Source organism: Polyodon spathula, chromosome 14, assembly GCF_017654505.1.
Source record: "Polyodon spathula isolate WHYD16114869_AA chromosome 14, ASM1765450v1, whole genome shotgun sequence".
In the NCBI taxonomy this organism is placed as follows: Eukaryota; Metazoa; Chordata; class Actinopteri; order Acipenseriformes; family Polyodontidae; genus Polyodon; species Polyodon spathula.
Window position 1 is genome coordinate 8,288,450 of NC_054547.1, and position 27,147 is coordinate 8,315,596.

General features: G+C 39.4%; 1 protein-coding gene across 1 annotated transcript in view; it reads right to left on the minus strand.

Annotated features, from left to right (window-relative positions):
* Positions 1-1,264: 1,264 nt before the first annotated feature.
* The window catches only part of LOC121327025 (translation initiation factor eIF-2B subunit gamma-like), a 38,888-nt gene continuing 13,005 nt past the window's right edge, over positions 1,265-27,147 (minus strand). The window contains exons 4-12 of the mRNA XM_041270784.1: positions 22,392-22,551; positions 21,998-22,109; positions 11,266-11,355; positions 8,999-9,129; positions 8,647-8,837; positions 8,181-8,246; positions 7,631-7,779; positions 4,442-4,545; positions 1,265-1,495 (exon numbers count right to left, since the gene is read on the minus strand). Coding sequence (XP_041126718.1) covers positions 1,443-1,495; positions 4,442-4,545; positions 7,631-7,779; positions 8,181-8,246; positions 8,647-8,837; positions 8,999-9,129; positions 11,266-11,355; positions 21,998-22,109; positions 22,392-22,551 — 1,056 coding nt within the window. The 3' untranslated portion in view covers positions 1,265-1,442. The remainder of the gene's footprint in view (positions 1,496-4,441; positions 4,546-7,630; positions 7,780-8,180; positions 8,247-8,646; positions 8,838-8,998; positions 9,130-11,265; positions 11,356-21,997; positions 22,110-22,391; positions 22,552-27,147) is intronic.

Here is a 27,147-nt window from a genome sequence, read left to right on the forward strand (position 1 = left end):
CAATAAATATCCAACATTATTATAAACCAGCAAAACAAATCTTTGATTTCATTATGGTTTAAATTAATTCATTTTTTTTTTTAAATTAAATAAGGCATTCATTCTAACTTCTAGCTTAATTATTTAGCATCCAAAATAAGAAGCAACCTATGAGAAGGATTTCACCAGCAAGGGTTCAGATTGCTATTGAATTTGACACAGCCATTTGTTTGATCACTGCAGACAAGCTGGGAAAGTCATCACATGATCACCATTGGTAATCTGATTGGGAATCACCGTTCTCAGTTACTCACTAGGGGTAGCTGACACTGATTTTTTTCCAGATTGGTCAAGAGGAAACTCTGCTATACATAATCTACATACACAGAATTTCTGATAACCAGTGACTTAAAATTGTGTGTTCTATCTTCAGTTCACAGACTACAAATGTGTGCAGATTTCATAATTGCAACAGTCTACAGACACTATTATCAACCACATTGAATTTGAAATCCTTTCAAGGAATTGCTCATTTATAACCTTAAAGAATGATGGAATCCTGAACAAATGTTGCACAGTAATTTTACTCTGCATAATAATCCACAAGCATGTAGATAAGTAGAAGTTTAAAGTAATACTATATTGGTGGTCACTGTACTGTTAATAAACAGTGGCATGTAAAAAAAAAACACCCATGTAATTCTTTCAAGATTTAGACAATGACAAGAATAACTAAAATCCTCAAACAAATGCCTCCCCAGGAAAGCCATTCATTTAATAACCTACTTAGGCATTCTAAATTAAATAAATGTGGCCAAGTTGTCTTCATGCTGGCTCTTCAAATCACAAAACCATAAGCCCTTTCGTGACTTAAGATCTTCAGACCAGTAATTTAGGGGGTGCAACAGAGTAGCAATGCCATAAACAAAATATTTTTTGAAGCAACTTCTCTCTTGCGTTATGTGAAAGTGGGAGGGAATGTTGTTTCTTGTTAGGCTCATTCTGGGTGGTCCCTGTGTTTTGTGTACTTGAAGAATAAATAACATTAACCCCATTGTAGCCCTGCGTTCCTCACAGCAACAGACTCTGTGAGGTTGACAGGCTGCATCAGTGTAAGTTAACAACAGGCAGTCTGAAAAATGTCTTTATTTCTACTGTATCTCAATTGCAAGATCTGTGACATATAAGAAGTATAAGACCAGAGTTTGCAAATATAAGGCAAGTAGTCTGCAAATCCATGATATTGGCTGAAGTACAAAAAAGAACCACAAAAAAAAGAACAATGTTGAGATAAATAAACACTCCTCTTTTATTGGGAAGATCCACAATATAAAAAAGACATAACTGCTTGTGTGGTTCACAACAGAACAGAGGTTGGGATGCTGTGTGTTTTGCTTTGTCTGTATGTTCATGTGGAGTTAAGTGTCCAGTGCTTGACCTGAACAATGGTAGTTTCAGCGTCTCTAGATCTCCATCAGTTGGTCGGTGCCCACTATCACTTCATTGTTCCTTTCAGCTGGAATATAAAAATAATAATGAGTGAAAAACTGTAAAACTAGCTATCCTCTAATTTAACCCAGGTATGATATAGCTGCAAGTCTTACTAGGCTTATTATGCTCAAAATTATATTATAACTTCTAGGTTTTCTGACATTTGGAAGTTGCGTTGGGAAACATGAGAGTGAGTCTGCTCACTATTGCCAACCAGAACGCAAACATTCCCTGGACTGTAACAGAGTAACACCAACAGGAAATTAGAAGAATAAACAGAAACAACACTTTTTAAAATCGCTAATACATCCAAAGACGCGGACAGGATCAATACTTCAAATTTTTTCTTCAGCACTATACAGTACGATTAAATTATCATATTACAGTGTTACAATTAGAGTCTCCAGATTCAGGTAAATAAATTAAATTAACAAAATGCAGTATTTTAATATTAAAGACCTGTTGTCTGTTCTAACAGCATTAACCAGACCCAAAACAGACAGCATTACTGCACTTACAAAAGCTGTAATTAGTGACTAAATAAGTGTGTTACAAATTTGATAGATTTCTGTATCGGGCCCCAAAGGTAACTCAGAGGGAATGAGGATTTCAGGTATGAAGGTTAAGCATGTTAAGCAATTCAAATCCATGTACTCAGTGTTGTTCATTGAGACCAATCAAGTGAGACTGAATCACAAGGAGGTTGAGTGACACGCACAATCCTTTTGGGAACTGAATGCTTCCGATACTATTCCATGGTTTTGGACAATATGTGAAGATGGCTGGAGGTAAGGAGAAGTTAAACTGGTTTAGGGATACCGATAGGGATGGTGATGTCTTTCAGACAGCGGTGTCCCATATCAGACTATTAAACCAGCACATCCATGACTGGCCATCAATACTAAGAAATTTTTTTATATATATATATATATATATATATATATATATATATATATATATATATATATATATATATATATATATATATATAAAACGAATGAACATTAAGCTTTTTCATTTTAACAAAAATTAACTAGAGCATAAAACACAGAGAGACCAGGTCATCTCTTCACACATCCAACTCCTACAGAGCGCTTTTCAATGGAGTACACTTGACTTGAATGTAGCGGCACCTGCAGATTAAGACCACCTGTCTTTAAAACCTTTTTTTCTTCCCGCACAGGGTGGTCTTGTATTAAATTTTTTATAAACGCTCTGATCTTGCTCTCATTTTTTAACATAGATATTTAATGTGTTTACCAATGTTAACTCACTGTTTATCTACCCAGCTATCCTTCACAGGATGGTTACAGTGTATGCTGTTCTATGTACGATAACCCGCTTATCTGTCCACATGTATTTAGATGTAACCTTTTAAAAATATATAAAGAAATACATAAAGCCGTACAGATGATGCATGCAAACTTATAAAAACAGGTTTTTGTTAATGCTGCACAGTTAATTATTTATTTGATGTCAGAAAGAATGACATTTTCATAATTGGCAGAACTTCAAACTTCAAAGATAAAGGATTTCCAATTTTTGGTTGTTTTTTATTTAAGCTGTAAGGGAAATGGTTAACTGCATCCAGCTTTCACAATGTGCTTTGTGTAACATCTATCAAAGTAACCAACATGAAAACAGATACCATTTGTGGAGGGAAATACACCCGGCTGCCACATGATCATTCAAAACCCTACATCATTAGAACTTTTTTTTTTTTTATCTTTTTAAATAATCTCATAAAGTGTATAATAAATATTTTGAGGATCATCAAACCTTGATTATACTACCTGATTATCAGAATAATCTGCCAGAGAAATTCGGATAATTGGATGTCTACTAAAGATGAACTCATAGGTTATTTTTTACTTGCTCACTTTACCATTATTATTATTATTATTATTATTATTATTAATTTTTTTTAATTTTTTTTTTTGAGCAACCTAAAAAATATCAGGCCCAGGGCAGCCAGTTTTGGACTTAAGTAAGACAAGTTTGTAAATTGAGGTTCCTGACATCTTTTCGGTTTACCACTGCCTCCAAGGCTGTGTGCAGCCGATAAGATCCAGCTTCACCAGGGCATCCTGCGACACTCAGCAGAAAGGGGATGTTGCAGTTTATAAGTGGGCCCATTGTAAAGCAACTCCCTGTTGTTTAGTCAATTAAGCAGAGCTGGCCCTGGACAGATTAGTGGAGCCTCTGACAGTGTTAGTGATAGAAAGGTTAGAGCCCAGGCCAGGACCACCATGAATTCAACAACCGCCTTATACACGCACACACACACAAACACCACCACCCTGTACAACTCCCCAGGCAGAACGAAAAAAAAAGGTTTACATTCACTCAATTGTAGACAAGGGCTTTATTTTTAATAAGATCTTGCAAAGAGCGATCTGTATTCAGAAACCTTAAAAAAAAAAAACCACAGGTCTAAACTTGTGTAGAACATTTGCTGTTTCTACACCATTATCTAATGCAGTATGATTGTGTATGGAAACTGTCTAATTGCATGTAAAAGGAATTTACACTTCACCAGAACCTTCTTAGTAGAACCATGACTATCAGTATGAGAACACTGAAACAGCTCGCAGTGTGAGCTGTAAAATCAGTACAATGTTTTAGTTAATCATTAATAAATAAGGTAAGTGGTTAAAAACAAGAACTATTACCAGTGTCAGGCTTTTATTAAAAATTCTTTCCTATCTTTGAGGGTCTCAGAATGATTTTTACTACAAACTATAAAGTCCAAGTAACTCCTGTATGACCTATTTTTTGTATGAATACATTTTCCACCGTATCTCAGGAAAGTTTTGGATCACAACCTAAGTCAGTCATTACTGATAAGTTTATCTTATTGCATGCATCATGGAACATATGATAAAATAACTGTGTATTGAGGCATTTACAAAATTGCAACTTCAGGTGTCCCATTACATCTCTGTTGCTGATAAATGCAATAAGTACTCACCTTCTGCTTCGATGCACTGTCCACTACCAACCAGGCAGTACTTGATGTCAGCCCCTCTGCCAATGACAGCATAGCTACAGATCACACTGCCCTGAATACTGCACCTGTAGAAGCCACAACAGACAAGGTGAGCTTGAGCTTTGCTTGCATTGTCCATATCTCGGTTCAATGCCACTTAGTTTAAGACACAAGTAAAACCATTTAACTTAGTTTATTTTTTTATTGTATTGTTATTGTATATTTAACTACTTATGAGATTCATTATCTTCATTGCATTGTTTTCCTAATCTAACTTTGTTATATGTTATCAATTTGATATGTGTTTGCATGATAATGGTTGGAAAGCAAGGAACATTTATACAGTGGGGAAAAAAAATATGTAATGCAAACAGTTTATACACATGTATATACATATTATTGGACAAGCCTCTCCTGGTTTGCACATTAGTTCTACAAGACGCAGGATCAGCTGTATATAAACTCATATTTACATACCCAGCCAAAACCTAGATTCTCCAATGAGGTTCAAGTTTACGTATGCTGTGAACCCGTGGTAGAATCTCTATATGTACATTTCTGCTCAGACACGAAATAAGCTCTTACCACACACATTTCACTATTTCAATGTCTGTTTAGAGTACTTAAAGAATAATATTTTCCTGAGATCTCCTTGGCTCCATAAAACTTTATTTGCAGAGCTTAATGTTTACATCAATACTCAAGCCAACTTTTTGATGCATGAACATGTTTACTATGAACTTAGAGTTCCTTTCAAGTTCCATTAATTGCACAGTTAAAGCCTGATCTTTTTTTGCACCACCTTGTTTTTGTAAAGAAATAATTAACATATGTTTATATATATACATATATACACACACACACATACACATACACACACACATATAATTCCACTTGAAATCATACATTAAATAAATGGTCAAAACCACAATTAAATACCAGCTAAAACTGAAAAGGCAATTTCAAGTCCTATTTTCAATTTACAACTTTAATGGTATAATCAACAATTAAACAACAACACATTTTTTAAAAAAAACATGTTACTTTTGTAAAATACAATATTTATTTTCTGTAAGAATCAGTAAAACAAAATTTAAATAAATGAAGGGGCTATAAAACATACAAATCGTATGAAGGTTGCAAACAGGACAATGAATAGAAATATAACTGGGTCTTTCTAATAGACAGTTTCACATACATAGCAAATCACTTCAAATTACAAGGTTAGCCAACTAAAAGGGTAGAGGCAATCCTAGTGGTTATCTGCAATGTTGTAGCTCTATTTCTATCGTTACCCCACCCTAGCTAGTAGAAACACTGCAGGAGCTTGTGTGGAAGCTCTTAGAAGTTTCTGCATGCTAATTCCTGTAGTTAATAGAAGCAGGTTTATGTTGGCAAAGGCACAGGGGCAATCTATTCAGGTACAACGGGGGGGTTTGGGTAGCTATGGGAGATTACATGGATTCAAGCCTCAAACAGAAAGACCACCTAAGAAGCTGCAGTGAAATACCACTAATTACTGACACTGTGCTCCTCCACACCATGACCCCCTCCCTCCTGCATGTCAAGGATTTGTTAATCTCACATGCATTTTTATTTTTGTAAAAGGAGGGCTTTTTCTTTCTTTTTTTGTTAATGCACTTGCACTCACAGAGTCAGGCACACACACACAACACCACGCTCACTCTTGCTTCTATGCTGTTTTTAAAAGTTTGTAGACAAAATGCTGACAGCTAACAGTTTCCCTATTAATGTTTTAAGTATGGGCTAGACCTAACCTAGTTCCTTTTGAAGATTGCAGCACTCTACACCATTGCTAAGCATTGAAAAACAGACAATTTTTTTTTTTTTTCTTTTTACAATTTACTGTTGCGTTTTTGCATCTATTTCCTTCAGGCAGCTTAGATGGAATGGTGATTGTTATTTAAAAAAAAACAAAAAAAAAAAACTGTTTAACACATGCTTAGTAGGAGCAAGCAATCTATACTGCCGATGTATCTGTCTCTATTTGTCAATCGACCAATCTATTGGTACAGGCTTCTGTTTGGGTTGACTGCACAGCTAAAACACATTCTTAACAAAAGCAGTCCCCACAACTACGACTCCCACCTGCATGCAGCTTCACATCTGCCAAGTGCGCCACTAAAAAGCAACTTTATGGGTAGTACTGTAGGGCCGTCAGTGTAGGTTGATTCAGGCGTGGTCACAAGTCATAATTAGAGTTATGGGTATGAATTAAATGAGCATATGATATTAGATGCTGCGACGACCTAATTTAGGTATTGTGTTCCTCACCCATCGAGGGAAGGTTCAGGGGTCGCACAATATGTTAGAGGCAGATGCTGATTCTGTGAAACCAGATTCTCTTTGCTCACCATTCTAAGCCTATCTCTTAGACAACAGTGCCTATCTGAGCCTTAGCACTAATATTTCTTTAGTCAACAGGTCACCCTTTTTCTAATTTCTAAACCCTGGGCCACAGCCTCTCAGTCCATTGGTTCTAACAAGAAAAACAATATATATACATGTTTGTCTGTCACCTGGGCAATCAGGAATGTTCAGCACATCCACAGCTCTCTAAATTGCATCCCTGATAACAGGTTTCAGCTGTCTGCTGCCTTCCCTACAACTCAGCTATGTCTGCCCATTGGCGCAGTGCTAATATTCAGCATATTTCTTTTTTTTAATTCGGGCAAATGAAATGGCTTTCTCCAAAATGGGTGAAAACTAGCATTCTGAAAGCAGTGGTAGCCACTTTTGTCAAGGTTGCTTTTCAGTACCTGGGTGTAAAAGAAGGCTGGGTCCCACCCCAGGAGGTCACATCTTCCATCTATCTTTAAGTCTGACATCTGAATTCAGCTATCAAAACCTTGCTGCTAGTACTCTGGAGCCACAGTAATCCCATTTCGTTCCATGGTATGGATCTTTCACTAAATCATGCCCTAAATGTTGAGACTGTTTTGTTCATAGTATATTACTCTGTTAAGGAAAGGTGCACAGTTTAACCACTTCACTGATTCTTGGCGAGTGCATCCTTCCTCATCAGGAATCTTCTGATTGTGAATACTGGTTCATTAAACCCATTTTAACATGCTCTGTCATTAATTTGTAGGAAATGTGGTGTGGTAGAACGTTAAAGAAAGCGGAAGTCGCATCCTGCAGCTGACTCACCCTTCCTCGATGGTAACCTCATTCATTATGATGGAATTAGTGATCTTAACCTTCTCCCTGATGGAGGAGAAGGCTCCGATGGTTGAACGCTTGATGGAAGATTTCTCAAGCACATGACAGGAAGCACCAATGATGCTATCAGCACCAACCTGCAGAGGCAAATAGGAACAAAAAAAAAAAAAAAAACATTTACTGCAAAAAGCAAACAAGAAAACACCCAATGGCTTTGTTAAGGTTCTGTCTGGTTTTGCCAAACTTATGTTTTTAACTCATTTTCAATCATTCATCCTAGTCCTGGATATGCCTTCAGCTGTAGTTGAGAACTGTTATATCCCAGATATAAAACAAATGGGAATGAAAACCCTTAAGGACATGCCCAAAGCAACTTTCGTCACAAAAGCAGATCTCCATAATGTGTGACATGTTTACAAACTTGCAAGTGATGTTTTCACCAAGAAACAGCTCTGTGAAATATCACTTTCTGAAATCAAGTAGAAGAAAACTGTCAAGTTAAAGAAGGGTTATATTGCAAAGAGAGACCCTGACTCACCATGCTTTGTTCAGAGATTTCCGCCGTAGGATGGACTGGAAGCTCCTCAGAGAAGACCTTGGGAGCCTAGCGGAGAATGAAAAATGAATGTAGTAATTACAAATGGGGGTTTTCCAGCCACCACATGGGGCTCTTCCTTCTGTAAGGATCTATATGGAAAGCGGATTCAATACCATATACAGTATGTTCTTATAAAATGTGATAAGTTTAAAAAAAAAAAAAAAAAAAAAAAAAAAAAAAAAACACCTTTCATAAAATATAGCCCTCACCAGGTTAACCAGAAATCCTGCCTTTACCATTTGGAGTTTTAGAAAACGGCAAAAATCAGACACATTCAAGTTTATTTGAATAACTAGTAAAAATAAGCTTCAATACTATTTTAAAAAATAAACAAATCCATACATATATTATGAACTTCCTTTTGTCCAACATTCCCCTATATTACCTGTGCTGTATGCTCACTCACCAGGCGGTTGGCCTCAATGTAGGCAGCAAGGGTATTGACACGGTAACACATGCCGTCTTCCATGATGTGCACATAGCAGCGCAGCTTGCCGCCATGGTACGCGTCACTCATGTCTCCCCGGTGGTCGTTCCAGCAGGACTTCTCCCGGGCAAGATCGAGCAGGCCCTCGTCTTTGGAGGAAATGTGGATATCTACTCAAAGCACAAAAACACAATGTGAAAAACTGGGTAATTATAAAGTTTCTGGGTGACTGATCTATCTGAAGTAGAACTTCAGCGCAGTGGATATGGCACTTAATTATAATTAAAAAAGGCAAGTCCAAAGCGCTTTTTTGTGTTTCAGAGGCTCTAACCTGGAGTTTTCAGATCGTTTTTTTTCTGGTTCTTTTCGGAGTCATCTTTTGTCTTCTGGGAATTTGTGGACGCAGAGAACTGCTTCCGAACCAAATATGGAACCAGTTCCCCTCGGATGGAGGTGATGGATCTATGAGGAAAGAACATATTTAAATCCAGACTACATACATTCTAGTTGTTTTTTTTTTTAACTGCTTTCTCAATCAATTTCTTAACCGAAAACCATTTTAGACAAGCAACACAATAACGTCAATCTGGTTACTTGCTACAAGCAAAAACTAAATCTTAGTAATGTATAATCTCCTTTAACTTAAAATGCAACAGCTGAGAAATAACTTCCAAAAGATGGAGCATTCTGTTGCCCCCCCATACAAAATAAATAAATCATTACAACTTAACAAAAGCTAAAGATGAATCAATATTAAATCTAATAAAGAAATCCCTGTGCGTGTCCTGTCCCTGTTAGCTGACACTGAATTAAGATGTCTAAAAGAAAAAAAAAAAAGAGGGTTGGAGGGTGACTGGCATACAAAAGGCTCAGTTCCGAACTGATATCTCAGCGAAGCAATGTTTTGGAACCCTGGGGGGGGGGGGGGGGGGGGGGGACCCCTTTTCTGTGCAGGTCATGTATCATCACTTCTTCCAATTTAGCCTAATTACTGCAATATGTGTAACTATCAAATTGGGTCAAATCACAGTTTTGTTTTTGTTTTCATTAAACATATTGTTACACTCAGGAGTTTGGACTGAAACAAAAGTGACTGGGGGTAGTGGGGGTCCAAAAAGGGGGAGTGTGTGTATGTAAGGGATAATCACTTGTTGCCGATATAGCTTCTATCCATGTAGAATTTTGCAAGCCTGTACAATGATTCCAAGAGTAAGGATTATTTAAAAAAAAAAAAAAAAAGTTAATTTTGATCCGCTGTATATACAAGTTCATAGTTCCCTATCAAGTTAAAAAGGATCAGGGAAAATAATGTTTTTAAAATTCCGTGTAAGCCTGCAGGGTCTTGCTAAAGCCCTCCGATTTTATTTTCTCTCCCCTCTCCTCCTCTTCTTTTTAGCTTCTTTTCAGGGAGATTAGAATTTCCATGTGAATACCGAGAAAGAAACAACAGCTACTCTGTCCATTTTGTTCTTAAATGCTCCACAGTGGAGGAACTTTGAAAGAGAGATGAGAGAGAGAGAATCTTGAATAAAAAGTCAAAGTGTATATATATATATATATAATATATATATATATATATATATATATATATATATATATATATATATATATATATATAATATATAAATAATATATAAAAAGCTTTCGAAATCTTGGGTACAGACCCCTCGCCTATTTCTTTTACTAAAAATATAGTTATCAGGAGGCCTCTGAAAGAAAATGTCAAAGCACTAGGAAGCGATGGAAATAAACGGCTCCAGAAAGTATTTATGTACACCAAGTGAAAATTCCTGCTTGGAAAAAGGAAAAAAGGGGCTATGAATGGAGCTAATGCGCTCCCATGTTAATGCCACCTGCGCTTATTTTCAACGGCACTTAAAGAAGCTGTTTGGGATTTCCCACAATGCGAGTTTAACAAGCACAAAGGGACAGAAGAAAGGGGTGGTGGGGGTAGAGGGAATGGTGGAAGCAATTACTAGACCCTGTTTCACATTCAAAGCAAGTCCACAGAATTCCAATGTCATTTAAAGAATGCAGGGGCAGGCAGATGTTAACAGGCCTGAGGTACAACAACAACAAAAATTGCTTTTGTTATTGCCAACGAGTAACTGGGGTCTTTTACCAACACAGCTCCGGTACCCTGCATACAGTAAATCTAAATGTAAAGATAAGCAAAGACTCTCTCAGCAGTCTGGGGCTTCCTCTTGCTGTTTCTATGGTGTTATTAAGTAATTCCTAGTCAAGTTAGATTTTTCTATAGTGAATTTTCTTTAATCGTCTTATTTAGCACTAACTTTTAAATATGCAGTCTGAGAGTAATCAAAGTGCTTTGGCTCCTTCCTATGTTAGTAGGAATGGCATAATATCAAATGTAAAGCTTTACTAAAAATAGAAACAGAAAGGTTAGGTTGTGACAGCCTTCAACGTTAGCCTGGCAGAGGCCTCCATGTGACCTGTTCAAAAGTGGCTACCTGTTTACGCTCAGTGTGCACAGGTTGTGGCATCACATCAAGCAACCAGGGCCTTAAGATGGTTTAGTCTTCAGGAATGCCAGGAAACTAGTCAGTGGTACAGTAGAATATTTCTATTTGGACTCACTTGTTGTCTGCTAAAAAGTCAACCACTGATTTCTTCAGGCAGTAGAGGTGGGCGTCAACAAGGCCAGTTTTGATATGCATTCTAGGATGTCTGAAAATAAGAACAACAAAATAGTTAATGACCAACACTAGCACACAACATTGTCTTAAGTCAGGTTTTTGGCCAACTGAAATAAGGAATATTAAAACCGGTTTGGTGTTTTATCCTTAATTTTTCTATTTATCCTATGTTTTAATTTAAATATATTTCCAGCCTTTCATTATTTGTTCTGTGTTTACGATGACAACTGTGCAAGGCCCCCCCCCCCCCCAACAGCTGCCATAGCAACGCTTACAAAGCTCCTGCTCACACAACTGGCCAAACATCACTGCAGGGCGCTGTAACAATGTTCGGAGACGCTCCCTCTGAAGACCCTTCACAGCTGCTGGGGTGTCAGCATAATTAATCCAAGTTAAGCCAAGAGACCAAGTGTTCAGTAATTCTTTCCTTACAGCTCGGCTGGACCCAAAAGGGGGCGGCACCTATACCTGCAATGATTAATCTGCACTCTGATCTTTGAATTAACTGACATCTGACCACAGCTTGTCTGAGAGTCATGGCCCAGTTGGGGTATTGCGTTTCCTTTTTTAAACTGTGGTGTATGTGACCTGTTCAACACTGAAGATTTTGTTTTTTAATGAACTTTATGTTTGTGTAATTTACTTGATCTTCTCCAAAGCAGGTGCTGCATTCCAAATAAGCAAGCACTGAGCAGCATCTGTGAATTCCTAGTGTTGTCATTGAGGGGTGACACTTAATTTAAGTGATTGAAAGCTTTATCATCTTCAGAACTTTGTGTACAAATACATGAGCGGTAATTCCCCTCAATATCAAGTTACGCTTTGAGGACAAATTCAATCTACTAATGCACTGAAGTCTCATAATGAGTTATGAAAATGTCAGGGGGCCAAAAGTATTTCTGGTATTTATTTTGTAAGACTGCTGTTTGACTATACATGTTTCAGACAATATATTGACACATTCTTTTTCTTTTTTACATAAAGGATTTAAAATATATTTACAGTATATATTTTCTATATAGGTTGTTCATTTTAAATGGATGTTTGAATGTGTCAACCTTTCTTTTTTAACTCCTCAGAATTTAAATAACTAAAAAGACACAAGAGCTGGGACTTCAGTGTAATTAAAAATCAACCGCAATCATTAAACACAGTTGACAATGACATTTCTGGAAAGGTTTAAAAGATCAAATTCAGTTTAGTGCAGTCTTTGATGTAAGCTCCACTAACCTCAAGGACTTTCAACATAAGTATATTTTGTGTTAGACTCCCCCATTGATCCTAAGTCTTCATGTTAGCCGCTTTGTATTGCCTGGAGGTGAAGTTGCTTTATTTGTGATTTTTCAAGACCAATGTTCATCTGCAGTGTGCAATTTTGTCTGATCTCCCAGGCCTCTCTTTAAAACAAGGCACCTGGCCTCAAGAGGTTCTGCTGGGGTAACTTCCTTTAGAACGTGGATAGAAAAACCCTAAACTGCTAGTCATTAAGACCACTCGGAGATATTGCAAAAGTTGTGTTCAGCAGCAATGAAGAAAAAGGAAACTGTCAAACAGCAGTATTTCACTCATATCAACTGGCTTTCACTTGGTCAGTGAACACCTCCACCATTACAATGTCTGTTTTTAAAAAAAAAGAGGCGATTAATATAAAACCAAATAAAAGTCAGTTATATAGCAGGTACAGTAGATCAAAAATGCTCAAATATAATGCAGTTATGTAATTCAAACGAGTGAAGATGGGATGTTTAAATAAAGTACAAACTGTGAGTTAAAACCTAAGAAAATCAAGCAGAAAAATTTGATAAAGGTTAGGACTGCATCCATAAGTTCAAGACCAATGCAGCTAGATTGACTTAATCTCTAAATATTGCTTTTCGAATATCCCACCATTTTGTTGAATATCGCTGTATTCTACCAGAGCAGTCCTGGAATAAAGACAAAAGTTCCCTTTGCTGATGAAATATCGAACGATTGAATATGTCTGAGAGATAGACAGAAGATTGTGCACACAATGACACCTTCTCAATTTGTTTACTCTGTTACACCATTAAGAGATCAGTCGTTGCCTCCAGAGACCACCACAGAAGGCAGCTCAAGCTGAGACCTGGAGCTTCAGCTGCTGTTGGTAAGCAGCTCGCTTTCTTAAACCTGGACTTCAGCTCCCAGCAGCGATTCACCAGATGGTTATTAAAACTCCATGCTGGGATAAGATGCTGGGATCTTTGCTTAATCCATCAGTTTAAGGGGTTTTAGCCCTGCAGGGGTGCTTCCGTACCAAACATGTACCCCGACAGAACGGGACCCACTGGCAAATCCAATTTCTCTCATTAGTGTCCTCTAAAGTTTTGTATCATTTTTTTAAGGATACAGCAAACTGGAATTTAAAAGTCTTTGTCTAAATAAAGGCAAACAGATTTAATAGGCAATAGTACGTTTAGGCAATAGCATGTTTGACAAATTATTTGAGGCAAACCACGCCTGCTTTGCCTTTTCAGTTATTTTATACATGTACAGCAAATTTGCCATCACATTTCTGCTATACATGTCTGAGATGAGATTAACATAGGACTTTTGTGTGTGTGTTATTTTCTGAAGTGATGTAGTGATATACATAAAAAAGAAAATCATATTTTTACTAATAAAGTAAAACCAAGTAATAAACAACCTCAACAAAGAGATTAGTACACAGGCCCAGCATGTAACCCACACCCGGCCAAATTATGTAACGATAAACAAAGCAGTGGCTCTCATCTAATTTTTAGCATCAAGGTCCCTGTCAGTTTTTAATGGGTATTTTTGGCTGGAAGAGGACAGTGCATCACTGAGCCACCCACGGTGAAAGAAATTCCCAGTTGAGGGTGTTCACTCTGCATTCCTGTCTGCTTTGCGTCACCCAGTCACATCCTCCATTGATGAGTACCACATGTCTAACATGTGGTATCTGTACATCTCACATACACACTCAAACAGGCATGAAGAATGCCCGGAACCTCTGACCCCCTTCACAATGCTGCTGCTGCACACTCTGCACTAGCCCCAGCCCCTGATATTCAATTCAGTGTTTTTCTTCTTCATTTTTGGGCTGGGTGGGGGGAAAGGGCAAAAAACAAGTTAAAGTACTGATATATCATATGCTGAAAATCTGAAAAGTAAAGCTGTTATAAATCCTCCAGTAGCGTCACAATCCTTATTTTATATAATTGATACAGAAGAGCATAACAGAGGTTACACGTGACTAAATAAGCAAGCAAATAAAATCATGGTCAAACAGAGCTAGGCTGCAATGCAATTAGGTTTACAATTTTGAGACAAGGGGTTTTAAATTAAGTTTTAGTTAAATCGCTACGACTGTGTGTGGCTGTACAGTGGAATATCTTTGCTTCACCTGTGGAGTCTGACAAGGGGAATCAATAAATGAAGACTTAGAGCAGTGCTTGGATGGGCACTGTCCACAACACAAACATCAGCACACCGATGTTCAGAGCTCTACAGCACTGTACTGTACTGTACAACCTTTATTTTACCCTGAAAAGGGTAGGGAGGCATTGTTACAAACCTAACAAAGACAGTCAGCTTCATTACCTTAACAAATGGAGTGTGCTCTACAGCTTTAAGTTTGAGTCCTGTAGGATTTATGCAATCTAGAAAACAAATCTACTGGAGACACGGACGGGCAGTAATGCAGGTGGTCTTTTTGGCAGGACTGTTTTTATTAGGGTTAGAAACATATGCCCCCAGATGAACAAAGGTCTTAAATAGTTACAACAGGGGCATTTCAGGAGTGCTCCAAGTACTATGAAATAACTGGAATCATTTTATAACTTAAAACATGTTCTGCTTTTTTAATCGAAACCTTCTGTACAACGAACGAACGGGTTGATTCAAATGGCAAATAAATAAAAAATGGCAGTTGTATTGTGTCCAGTGAACAGGTCATTGAATAAAATGGTGCTTATTTGTGGTAAGTTTTTAAATGTCTGTAACATCATACTTTTCTCTTTAAGTACATAATCAAAATGTTTTCCAGTTTTAGTGGACATGACTAATTTGTTTTGTACATAGCGGATGATGTTTATACACGACCTACTTTACACATGCACATTAGGTCTGTTCTATGTAGGGCCATTTGCATGCTTCCATATGCCCTTAATTCTTCCGAACTTACTGTATTATTTTATTTGAGAATACAAATACAGATTTAACCTGCTTTCACAGCAGCTCCCAGCTAGAAAGACAAATCTTGGCAGGCTGCTTTAGTCCAGCAGTTGGTATTGGTTTATTTTATAGGTATTGGGTTTTAACTACAGCACTTTCTTTTAAATGTTAGTCACGTTTCCCAAATCATTTATCGTAACAAAATAAATAAGCAGTAAATATTAACTTTGTATAATTGATAATATTATTATTATTATTATTATTATTATTATTATTATTATTATTATTATTATTATTATTATTATTCAAAAATATAGAATATGGGAACTAATTTAAAAAAATGTACTAGCACAAACAAAGAGACAAATGGCCTGCCTAGTAATATACAGAAAGTGAACCACGGTCAGTTTTCCTTATTCCTTAAAAAGTACATTTTTGTCTGGTAGAAGAGCATATTGTGACAAACAGTGTATGACACAGTGATTTATGTGAATTTCCCCAGCACCTGTGCCCTGCTGAACAGAACTCCCACTGATAAAACAGGCTATATTGGGGGGGTCCAGCAGCAGAAGGCTGTAATTTTTTTTTTTTTTTTTTTTTTAAGGGCTGACTCCTCCAGACCTGCACCAACAGGTGTTTTTTATTGACTGTCCTTCACATGGAAAACACAGAGAAGAAACAGCACTTAACTCTTTATTTAACTATGTTCCATGTGCTTCACGTTAGCAAAATATGCTGGTTTATTCTGTTTGCTTGTGATAAATAAAAAATGCAGAGTCAAGCAGCGGACAAACCCTCTAGCCTGTAAAATAATGTTCAAACACTGGGCTTTGGCTTTCAAACAAAGTATAAATTCACAGGTGTTTTTTTTTTTGTGTACTGTGCTGAATATAATAAAATTGGACAATAATGAATAAACACATTTTCATGTTTATCCTTATCACTGCTAATTTTTTTACAGTTAAATTCAAAGGAATACGGTAAGACAGGCTTTTTTAATAATTTGTTTCCTAAAAATAGCCTGCTTCTTAAATTTGAGTAAAGTATAGTGATGCGTACATTAAAATCGCCAACAAAACACGTGACTACCTAAGTACACAAATAGCAATGTGACTGACTGCTGAGAAAAGACAACAAAGGCGTCTGCCCGAATACACAAGCAGCAACGTGACTGACTGCTCCTGGGGAATTCCAAGAGAAACATTTATAATTTCAGCATTTCTAACAAACAGTACAAGCTTGGACAGATTGAAAATGCTGATCAGATCCCTGTGTTTTTCAACATGCCAAGCAATACCACAGTTCAATGCTGTTGTGGTTGCTGGGTTACATGTTGCCTGATGCTGTGGAGTGTTGTGTCATGCTTGGCGTTGCCAGGTTGTGGGATGCCGTAAATGAGTGGTGGTATGTGTATGAGCATGACAAAGATGCCATCTTAACTATTATACAGAACACAGCACAATAAACAAGCTCTGTGGTCAATCTACAACAACACTGTCTCATGTAGAATTTTGTACAATACAACAGCGTAATTGTAGTTGCATCTTTGTAAATGCATATTTATTTGATGTTTTATTTTTACCTCAAATTGAGGGTTGTAAATTTGGGCTGTGTCTTAAATTCGAAGGACTATGGTAGTTAGAAGAAGATTGCTTTACAGAGCATTACAGTGTCTCTAATCGAATCAAAAGACATAATTTTGCATATTTATTTTTTTCGAGGCACAACTCTTCTGCCGTTCTTGAATTGTTTGGTGACTAACCACCCTAATAACCCCCCTCCCCCAACTTCCTAAATCCCAGACAGGACACTGTTTTTGGTTGACCTTAAAGGGGTTTAACAGACATAATGCACTTTTCTATTTCTCTCACAATGGGGACAAAGCCAACTCCAGCTCTGTCATGGAAAGAGTCTGTGTCAACATTAGCACAGTGAAACATACTTAGAATAGACATCTACAGGACTGCAGAAAAACAAAGGCATTTGTATCCAAAGTTGTTTAAATAAAGTGGAAATATTTGAGACAGGAAGGACGGTTACTATAGACTTTGGTGAGGGGGGAGCGTATTCTATGCGACTGTATGGAGTACTGGCTATTTCAGATGTTGAATAGCACTAGTTTTCGGGTGATAATATTTCATAACTAAATGCAATTAGACCTTGCACACTCATTGAATTTATATCACCTCCAACACAATACTAAATGTTTGTCAGAACAACAATTCAATTATCTTTACATGTGATAATATAGTGCTGATATGTCTAGGGTAGGGAGAGCCCCAGTCCTGTAGGTTTTCTAGGTGTCTTTACATCATCAATAGCTAAAGATCTAGAACACCTGTTAATCTTGACAAATTAAGCCAATAATTGGTGCAATTAAGTAAAAGAGCTTGGTTTTAAACGAAAACCAGAAGACCCAGAAGCTCTCCACAACCAGGGTTTGAGACCCCTCATCTAGGGTTCCTGGTTTTTGGATTTTATTAAATTAAATTTTTCGGGGCTTATTTTTTAGCTATTGTCAAGTTATATGTAAATCTTTTTTTCATGGCTTTCATTTTTTTTATATACTGTATGAAATTATTGTTTTCGGTTACTTTCGTTTTTTTGCGTCATAATATGTACAACTCAATAGTGCTTGCACATTTCAATTGTACCTTTCTTCCTTTGTCTTCCACAACTAAATCCTTATATTCTTCTGGGGTTTGTGTGTAAGCATTTTTATTTTACATCTCGCTACAATTTGCAATTTTGTTTTAAATTCCACATGCAGGTAAACACTCCCTATCGAACTGTAATACAGCTTTAAATCTCACAAGTTTCTTGTAATCTTGTTTTAAATCTTGCAAGGTGTTACAATCCTCCAATAGAAATGTAGAAATTTCCTGCCACTCAGTAGTTGGGTTTAAAATACTCAGAATGAATCCATGCAAGATACAAGTCTGGAAGGGGGGGGACTTTGCCCAAAAGGGAGTCGAGAAAGTGTTGTTTTGTTTTTTGGAGGCATTTTAGTTATTTTTTTTCATGGGGAAGGGTGTCAAGTCAACATGAATTGGGTAACCATTTCCAGTGCTTTTTCTGTGTTTATTGAACATGCACCGATATTATTATTATTATTATTATGTAATCGGGGGTGTTTTATCGGTTAAAACTGAAAATCAGAAACCCTAATTATGTCATCTATAACTATTTGAGATCACTGAAAAAGTGAAATCAGTGTAATGAAGGCACTAGCCAAAATGTTTGCCTACTTGACTTACAAGTTTTACCCAATAATCTTTTAAAGTGCTTTTAAAGTGATCTATTAAAAAACATGATCAGTCTTTAAGAGATATGCTAAAACACTAGAGTGCAGCATGACCACTATTGCATTATTTCTTATTTCTACATGAAGGGAGATGTAAATCAAAAAGGAAAGACAACTAGAAAGAATTAAACAATAAAACTTTTTAAACTCTGCCAACAATCCAACTCTAGATTATTGCAAGATACCATGAGAGAGAAATCTGCAGGAGCTTTCAAGCTGTAAAATCAATTAAAGGGTCAACTAAAATGACATGTGTAGCATGGCCGCAGCCAAGGCGCGCGATTGCAAACATGTGGAAACGGCAAACAGAAATCATCAGGAGGATCACAAACCGCCTACCAGTGACTTAGCTCCTCGGAAATAAATCTCGAACAGATCTAGGCCAGTCCTCTGCCAGTACCAGTTTTGATTCAATTCCGTGTGCAATGTGCTACGGCCAGATTTCTGTGTCTGCACAGTAAGACAGCACTTGACACAGCGGTACAGATCCTGTTAGCAATATGGTTTCACATACCTGTTCACCTGCTCTATCTGTGTAACTATTGCAACCAGAATAATAATTTAAAAAAAAAAAACGTACGTGTTGGAGTAAGAGGCCAACATGTTATTTAGTATTTCTTTCTTTATTTTTTAATGTCTATCTTGGTATGGTATTAATCATTTTCAAAATGAGCCCTACGTTCTGGTAAATGTGTACGAATGTTCAGAGCAAGACTACAGATGCAAACTATAAATGAAACAATAACAATGCTGTTTATTTAACAGCATGTTTGGATACATCTGGATCGTAAGTTCGCACAGCTATTTAAATGGCAGGCCAATTTCCAGACAGAAGTGCAGCAAAGGGAATCTGAGCAAACTAATCGATTCCCTTACTACATAATTACACATCTTTGGCTCTTCAGGGAGTGAAATGTTTTATAGTATCCAGACTTTCACTGTGTTCTTCCTTTTATAATTATTACTTTATACTATACTGGGAGACCAGAGAGGTTGTTTTGAAGGACATGTTGGCCAGTACTGCCACTATATTAAGGAAAGAGCAGATTGCACCAACTGCTGTAGCATGCCTCATTGTAAAATCACTGAGATCCTTCTGCTTTCCTACATCACTGTACCAAATGTACCAAGTTTAATCTTATTAAACAACTGGCAGGAAGAAACCCACCTAATGTACATAACCAAAACACATTTTGAAGTAGCAAATGAATCTTATATAAAAACAATAAACATGTGTTTTATTTCATTTATTTATTTTTAATTTAGTTGTCACCAATGACTTTATCCCAGTTTTCCCCCTAATTTGGAATCACCAGTTGTATTTTTATTAATCCCGGTTCTCCACTGCAACCCCCCGGCGACTTGGGAAACACCGGCTGACACACGCGTCCCTGCCTAGCCGTCTTTTTTTGCACTGCGGATCCACAGCGAAGCAATCAGACAATTGTGTGCCGCCCCCTGGGAACTCCCGGTCACGATCGGCAATGACATAGCCTGTCATAGCTGTAGGTTGCTTAGCACCTTTACTGGATGCACCACTCAGGAGCTCCGTATGTGTTTTCACCAGCTTCCACCATCATAAACATGTAAATTAAACTAGTTTTCATCAAATTTGGACATAGAGAAAGGCCAGATACCCCTGGCAGGCATGACAGGGTTGAAATTGTGTGTATGTGGCTGATCTATGTGTGTTTGAACCATGCAGAGGTCCACGCAATCACAACAGCCATGGTCTGCCTATTTAAAGCCACAATTTACTGTCTGGTTCCCTGAAGTATTTACGAGATCCCAGACACAGCACACAGGGCCCTTGCTCTGCACAAGTGATAACAGCTCAAACAGCCACTTCCGGACCGGCAGCAGACAGTTTGTACAACAGGAGGCAGCAGACAACACAACGCAAGACTTTTGTAAGGATGGGATTACTATATTTTGATTTCACTATTCACCTGTTCGGGAAGAAGGAGCGACCATATTTAGGTAACCCTTGATCACAGATTAAACCCCCAAAAAAGTTGAGGCCTCAGCGGAAGGCAGGGTGCTTAAATAAATTCAAGGCCAATTATCCATTATGTAATGCCTGTGCAGTGAGTATTACTGAGATATAATCATATACGTTTTGAATGGTGCATTTGTGTAATGTAACCGTGTATCAAATGTGAATCGCAATCGTTGTTATCAAGTTATCCAAATATGGAAACTCAATAGGAACTATAAGCCAATAGGAATCCATTTAAATTTATTCTCCGTGCAATCAAACTATGCTGTCTGGCTATAAGCAGTAATCCAGACACCACATTTACAATGGAAGAAACCAAACTGCTTGCAGAAACTGAATTAAGTGCAAAGTGTATTTTTAAATTAGAAAACTAATTTAAGTTCAATTTAGAAAAACCAGTATCTGTGGAAATAATTTACTGATAAATATTGATTTACCAATAAATAAATACATGTAATTTACTAAAATACATTGATGGCTTGTATATCAAGTTATTTTTTTATTTGTTCACTATTTGATACTTCGTCATTATTGACTAGCAGTATGAAGTATGCTTAAAAGGGATCAGCATATATGAGAACTACTGTCATATCTACCTATGATATACAGTTATTGACATGAACATCCCTGCTTTTCCTGCCTAAAATCTCTTGAGACTCTGTACGTAGCAGACAGAGCTGCTCCAGTTTGGGCACAGCAGGACACAGGTCTCTCCAAAGAAAACGGAAGCCTCACAATAAAACGCTCCAATAATAAAGCTATTTCAATTTGAAAAACATGCAGCAGAATATTACTAACAGCAGACAGCCAGAGAAAAATAGCCTGCCCCTGCCAAAGCAGAAGCAAATCCTACACTTGCTGGAATCATTTTGGGGTCCCATGGCAGACTGGGATGGATCCAATATGTTTTTATTAGCAATCCCACACAAAGTAATGTCAGGTGTATAGTAACATTCAAACAGGATTACATTTATTTATTTCATTTATTTATTTTTTACTTAAAATATGAATAGAGAAATATTTGATCATTTTTGTTAATAAACCTTTACAGTAATAAAAAAACAATAATAAATCATTTTTTCCCCCCACTCTACGTAAGTTTCTACATTTGTTAAACTGTGTGAATAAAAGGGTCACTAGGCCTGTTAGTGAAGCTGTGTATTTATTTTTTAATAAATCAAATAAGAAGTAGGATCCACGAAGAGAGACGCTTACTTGCGCATGATGGATTTCCTGATGACAAGTTCCTCATCCAAATCTGCCTCGTTGGCCATAAACAGCAGTCTCTTTCCTGAGCTGTCAACCCCAACAAAATCCCTTTGTTCCCCTGTGGCAAAGAGGGGGAGATTCAACAGTAATTTTCAACCACTATCAGGGCAACTGGTGTCTATCATACCCTAGTGGCCAAAAAAAGAAATAAATAAAACTGTCAGTTTGCTATTTATCTGAAAAGATCTTCACATATTCCTTTACAATCTCATTACTCTTAAAACCAAGATATCAGTCAGACTACCTGAGCGCAAACTGCAAAGGAGATGGAGTTGGTCACTCTGCCAGCTTCTAATACCAAGCATGCAAACCTCACTCAAGTACAGAAGTTATCACTCACCTGTCTTTTTCTTTCCTTTCTGTCCAGGTACGGTCTCTGTGAATTCATGTGTTTTACTCATCAGCATGGACAGTGTGGCATCGTGGGCACGGAACAAGTCAACCACTTCGTGTAAGGCGACATCTGTGATCAGGTCGCAGCTAACAACTAAAATATCTGTCTGCAGAGAAAAACAAAACAGAAATTTAAGAGATCTGTTTTCTAAAACCAGATTATGATTATCTGAACAAAAACATTTTCTAATTATATAATCACTTTGCCAGTATCGCTGTGGTGGGGAGAAAAAAAAAAAAAAAACATTACCAACCAGGAGGATGGACCAATTATGGCCAGTTTAAGGAGGTAATGACTATGCTGACCTATCAAGGGTATTGTCAGATTCATTCGTTTTTTTCACCGGAGCAGCAAAATGATTAGTCTGAATGTTTAAATTACACCATAGAATTTTTCTCCTAAACTGTCTGCCCAGAGGTACAGTGTTATATCACCAAGATTAATCATCTTGTTTAAAAAAAAAAAAAAAATAGTGCAACAAGAGAGGACTCAATTTCTTGTTGTTTTTACTACAGCTGTAAGGATTAGTTTTTCCGCAATGGCAACGTCCTCAAGTCTACCTCCTTCCTCAGTTGTTAGATAAGGGCCTCTTTAGTCGTTGAGTGCTAATAAATGCTTGAAATGTAACCTTGTATAAATATCTTCAAACAAACAAACAAACAAACAAGCAGTTGCTTTTTACAAACACTCAGTTACAAAAAGCAGCTGTTTCTGGCCACACAGATTGAATACATATGGGAAGACTTAATAAACAATAATATCATTTTGTTTTGAAGAATTAAACTGAGGTTTACATAAAATATGTAACACATGAGAAAATAAAACCAATTGCCACTAACCATTCTCCTCTATTTGGAAAAATCTTTTTAGCTTTTTTGTGTAGAAGAGAATTGAGTACAGGACAGGACACTGCCCCAGTTTCCCTGACTTCGTCAGGGAGATCCAGTCTTCCTGGTCCAACCCAGCGTCAGCACCTAGCACGGTGGCTGGAGCTCTGCTTTTTTCTTCCATGCAGGGAGCAGAGGGTGCCAGCTTGGCAGCCTTCCCCCCCGGTGGCCATTGCGGCCCTTGTACAGGCACGGGGCATTGGACTGGCCAAGGACCTACAATGTCCTAACAGACAGTGTCGGACAACAGAGATGCACCTCAAGAAGGCATATGGCGCTTGCTCCCAAGATGCCCGGCTTTACAATGTGTCGAGCATGCTCTCTGTCTATCAGGCCATCCTTATTAAGGAACTCCCTGATATGGTCACCGCGGCTCACAGACAAGAGCTGAACCAGGTCTCTGAGGCAGTCATCAGACTGGCTCAACTCACGGCCAGAGCAGAGGGCCGATGCCTTGCGGTACTGGTGGTCACCAGACGGCAACTCTGGCTTTCCCAGGCTAGAGTTCAGGAGCAGGACAGGTCCTCTTTCCTGGATGCCCCTATCACTCCTGGCCATACATTTGGCCCTACAGTGGAGGAGATGCTTCAGAGTACTCTGAAGACCAGGGAGGCATCGAAGGCAGTATGCCCAGCTGCTTCCACGGAAGCCTGCCTTGCCTGCTAGGGCTTCCCCCCTGTGGGGGCGACAGCCTACGCCCAGGCCTGCTCGTGCTCCTACAGCTTGTCTGGAAGCACCTGCCCTGCAGCACGGTCGGCCTACAAAGAGGGGCAACTGGCGCCCTAGGGGGGGCAGCAATCGCCAGCGACCCAAGGGTCTTCGTTTCACGTTTCAGGGCTAGGTGCTACAAGTACTGCGTATTCCCCTTCGGCCTGTCCCTTGCTCCTCGCACCTTTTCCAAGTGCATGGACGCCATTCTAGCCCCCCTGCAGGTTCAGGGCGTTCGACTGATGAATTATCTAGACGACTGGCTCATCTGCGCTCAGTCACAGGAGCAAGCCCTGGCACATATGGCATTGGTCACAGACCACCTCCAGCGGCTCGGTCTCAGGATGAACCTGCAAAAGTGCCACTTCAAGCCAAGCCAGCAATCGGATTTTCTGGGCCTCCACCTAGACTCGGTGTCTATGAAGGCCACATTATTGCAGTAACTCTCTGAGTTGTTAGTCTTGCCTCTCCCTATTCAGGTTTAGAGAGACAGTAAGCATGGTGCTGTGTCAGCGCATGCTGGGGTTGATGGCTGTTGCCTCGCAGGCCCTTCTTTTGGGCCTTGTCCACCAAAGGCCATTCCAGGCCTGGTTCAACTCATTTGCGCTTCACCCGCAACGTGACAGACATCGCAGGCTGGTGATATCCCAGTCCTGCTGGAGAACCCTGCGCTGGTGGAGGGCCCCCTCCAACCTTTGTCACGGGACAACCATGGGTCCCATCTTCCGGAGGGAAGTAATCACCACAGATGCCTCCAACCACCGCTGGAGCAGTCTGGAACGGTGTGGGGACTCAAGGAGTGTGGACGGGGCCTTGGGCCTCAGCCCACATCAATGTCCTGGAACTCAGGGCAGTAGATCTCGCCCTACGGCACTTTCTTCCGGTAGTCCGGAATAAACACGTGCTGGTGCGGTCAGACAACACCACGGTCATGGCATATATCAACCGCCAGGGTGGCCCGAGAACTCCGAGCCTTCACCGCATGGCGGTTTGGCTGTTACTGTGGTCGTAGCCCCGGCTGGCTTCTCTTCGACCCGTCCACTTATCAGGCCAACTCAACTACGCCGCAGATCTCCTCTCCAGAGGAGGTCCCCTGGCTTCGTAATGGTGTCTCCACCGCAGGGCGGTGGAACGCATCTGGGGGTGGTTTGGCAGAGTAGACGTAGATCTCTTCGCCTCGCAGGAGTCTACGCACTGCCCTCTTTGGTTCTTGATGAGATACCTCGACAGTCCCTTAGGAGTCGACTCCCTGGCCCATGAATGGCTCGCTTATCTCCTATATGCCTTCCCACTGAAACCACTGCTCCCCACCTTCCTACAGAAGGTCAGGGTAGAGAGAGCTACAGTGCTTGTGGTAGCTCCACGGTGGCCCCGAAGGACCTGATTTTCGACCCTGGTGCGGCCAGCAGAGGCAGATCTCCTCTCTCAGGCCCAGAGCGATCTGTGGCAACCCCCAGTTGATGCAGCTATGGATTTGGCCCCTGAATGGAGAACGCCTGTCAGCTCTAGGGCTGTCATCAGCAGTTATTGCCACTATTCAGAGCGCGAGAGCTCCCTCTACCAGGTCGCAATACGGGTAGAAGTTGCAGTTATTTCAGGACTGGAGTCTGGCCCAGGGCCAGGACCCAGTTACCTGCCCCATGGCAGTTATCTTATAGTTTCTCCAGAGTCTATTAGATGACGGTAGGTCCCCTTCCACATTGAAGGTGTACCTGACAGGCAAATCTGCTTGTCACATGCGCATAGATGGGTTATCGCCTGCAAACCATTTCCTGGCGTCCCAATTTCTTTAGGATGCGAGGAGGCTGCGTCCTCTCAGGACATCTAGCCTCCCCTCATGGCGCCTTGATGTGGTGCTGGAAGCCCTTTCAAAAGCCCCATTTGAGCCACTCCACACTGTGGATCTGAAGCTCATGTCCTTAAAGACTGCGTTTTTGCTGGCTATTGCTTCAGCAAAACCGGTGAGTGAGCTGCATGCACTTTCAGTGCACCCTTCTTGCACTCACTTCGCTGGAGACGAGTCTAGAGTCTCCATGCGGCCAAACCCTGCATTTTTGCTGAAAGTAATATCCCTGTTCTACGTGAACCAATCTGTGGAGTTGATGGCATTCCATCCTCCTCCCTTCTCTTCTCTGGAGGACCAACGGTTGCACATGCTCTGCCCGGTACTATATTGACCGTACAAGGGGTATCAGGCACACTGAACAGTTGTTTGTGTGCTATGGTTGTAGGACGCTGGGTCAGGCATTGTCTAAATAACCCTGGTTCTCTGAAAGAGAAAATAGCCATCAAGCAGCGAGGTCGCTTCAGTAGCCCTTGCGGCCTGACGCAAAAGAGGCTGGGCTTCCTACGCTCTGCATAGTCATTCAGCACCTGAGGGGCGGGGCTCTGACGTCAGAGCTACAGAGGCCTAAAGGCAGCTTTTATATTAAGCTCAGCATAATCCTATCACCTGACGGCGATACCCATTAGTCGATGGCTATTTACCGGGTTTGCATCTGCAACCTTACGATATTAAGCCAGCAGCATCTGAATGAACACTCCAAGGTAGAATCGGAAAATGTACCTTAATTGTTCTTACATTTTTATAATGGTTTAGAAATGGCTAAAAACACACATTTTAATAGAAAAAAGATATCATTTTATAATATTATTTAAAGTCTCAAGTGCTCACATAGATAAGAGGATAGAGCTATGAGAGACCCAGGAACTAGGAGGGAATATGGCAATACATTACACTGCATTTACTATTGTTTCTGTTTAAAATGTCTGGTTACCATATGCTCTGCCCATCTAGCCCTGATGAATAAATAAACACACCAGCGCAGTAGAGGGGCCCGTTAAACAGTCTCGCTCTATAAAGACTGCTTCACTCCGGGCCTCTCCAACAAGGCATGCAGTGATGTGACACACAGCCAGCGCGGCTTGGGAAAGGCTGGGGTGACCAACACATCATGCCAATGGGCTCGGGAGATCGAGGTACAAATAAGGGGCTTCAAACAATATTGTTAAGAGTTTCACCTTCTACTTATATTTTTATAATATGTTTGGGAAATTGAATAATGTCTTAACCTGATTTTATAAACTACACCTAAAATCAACAAATC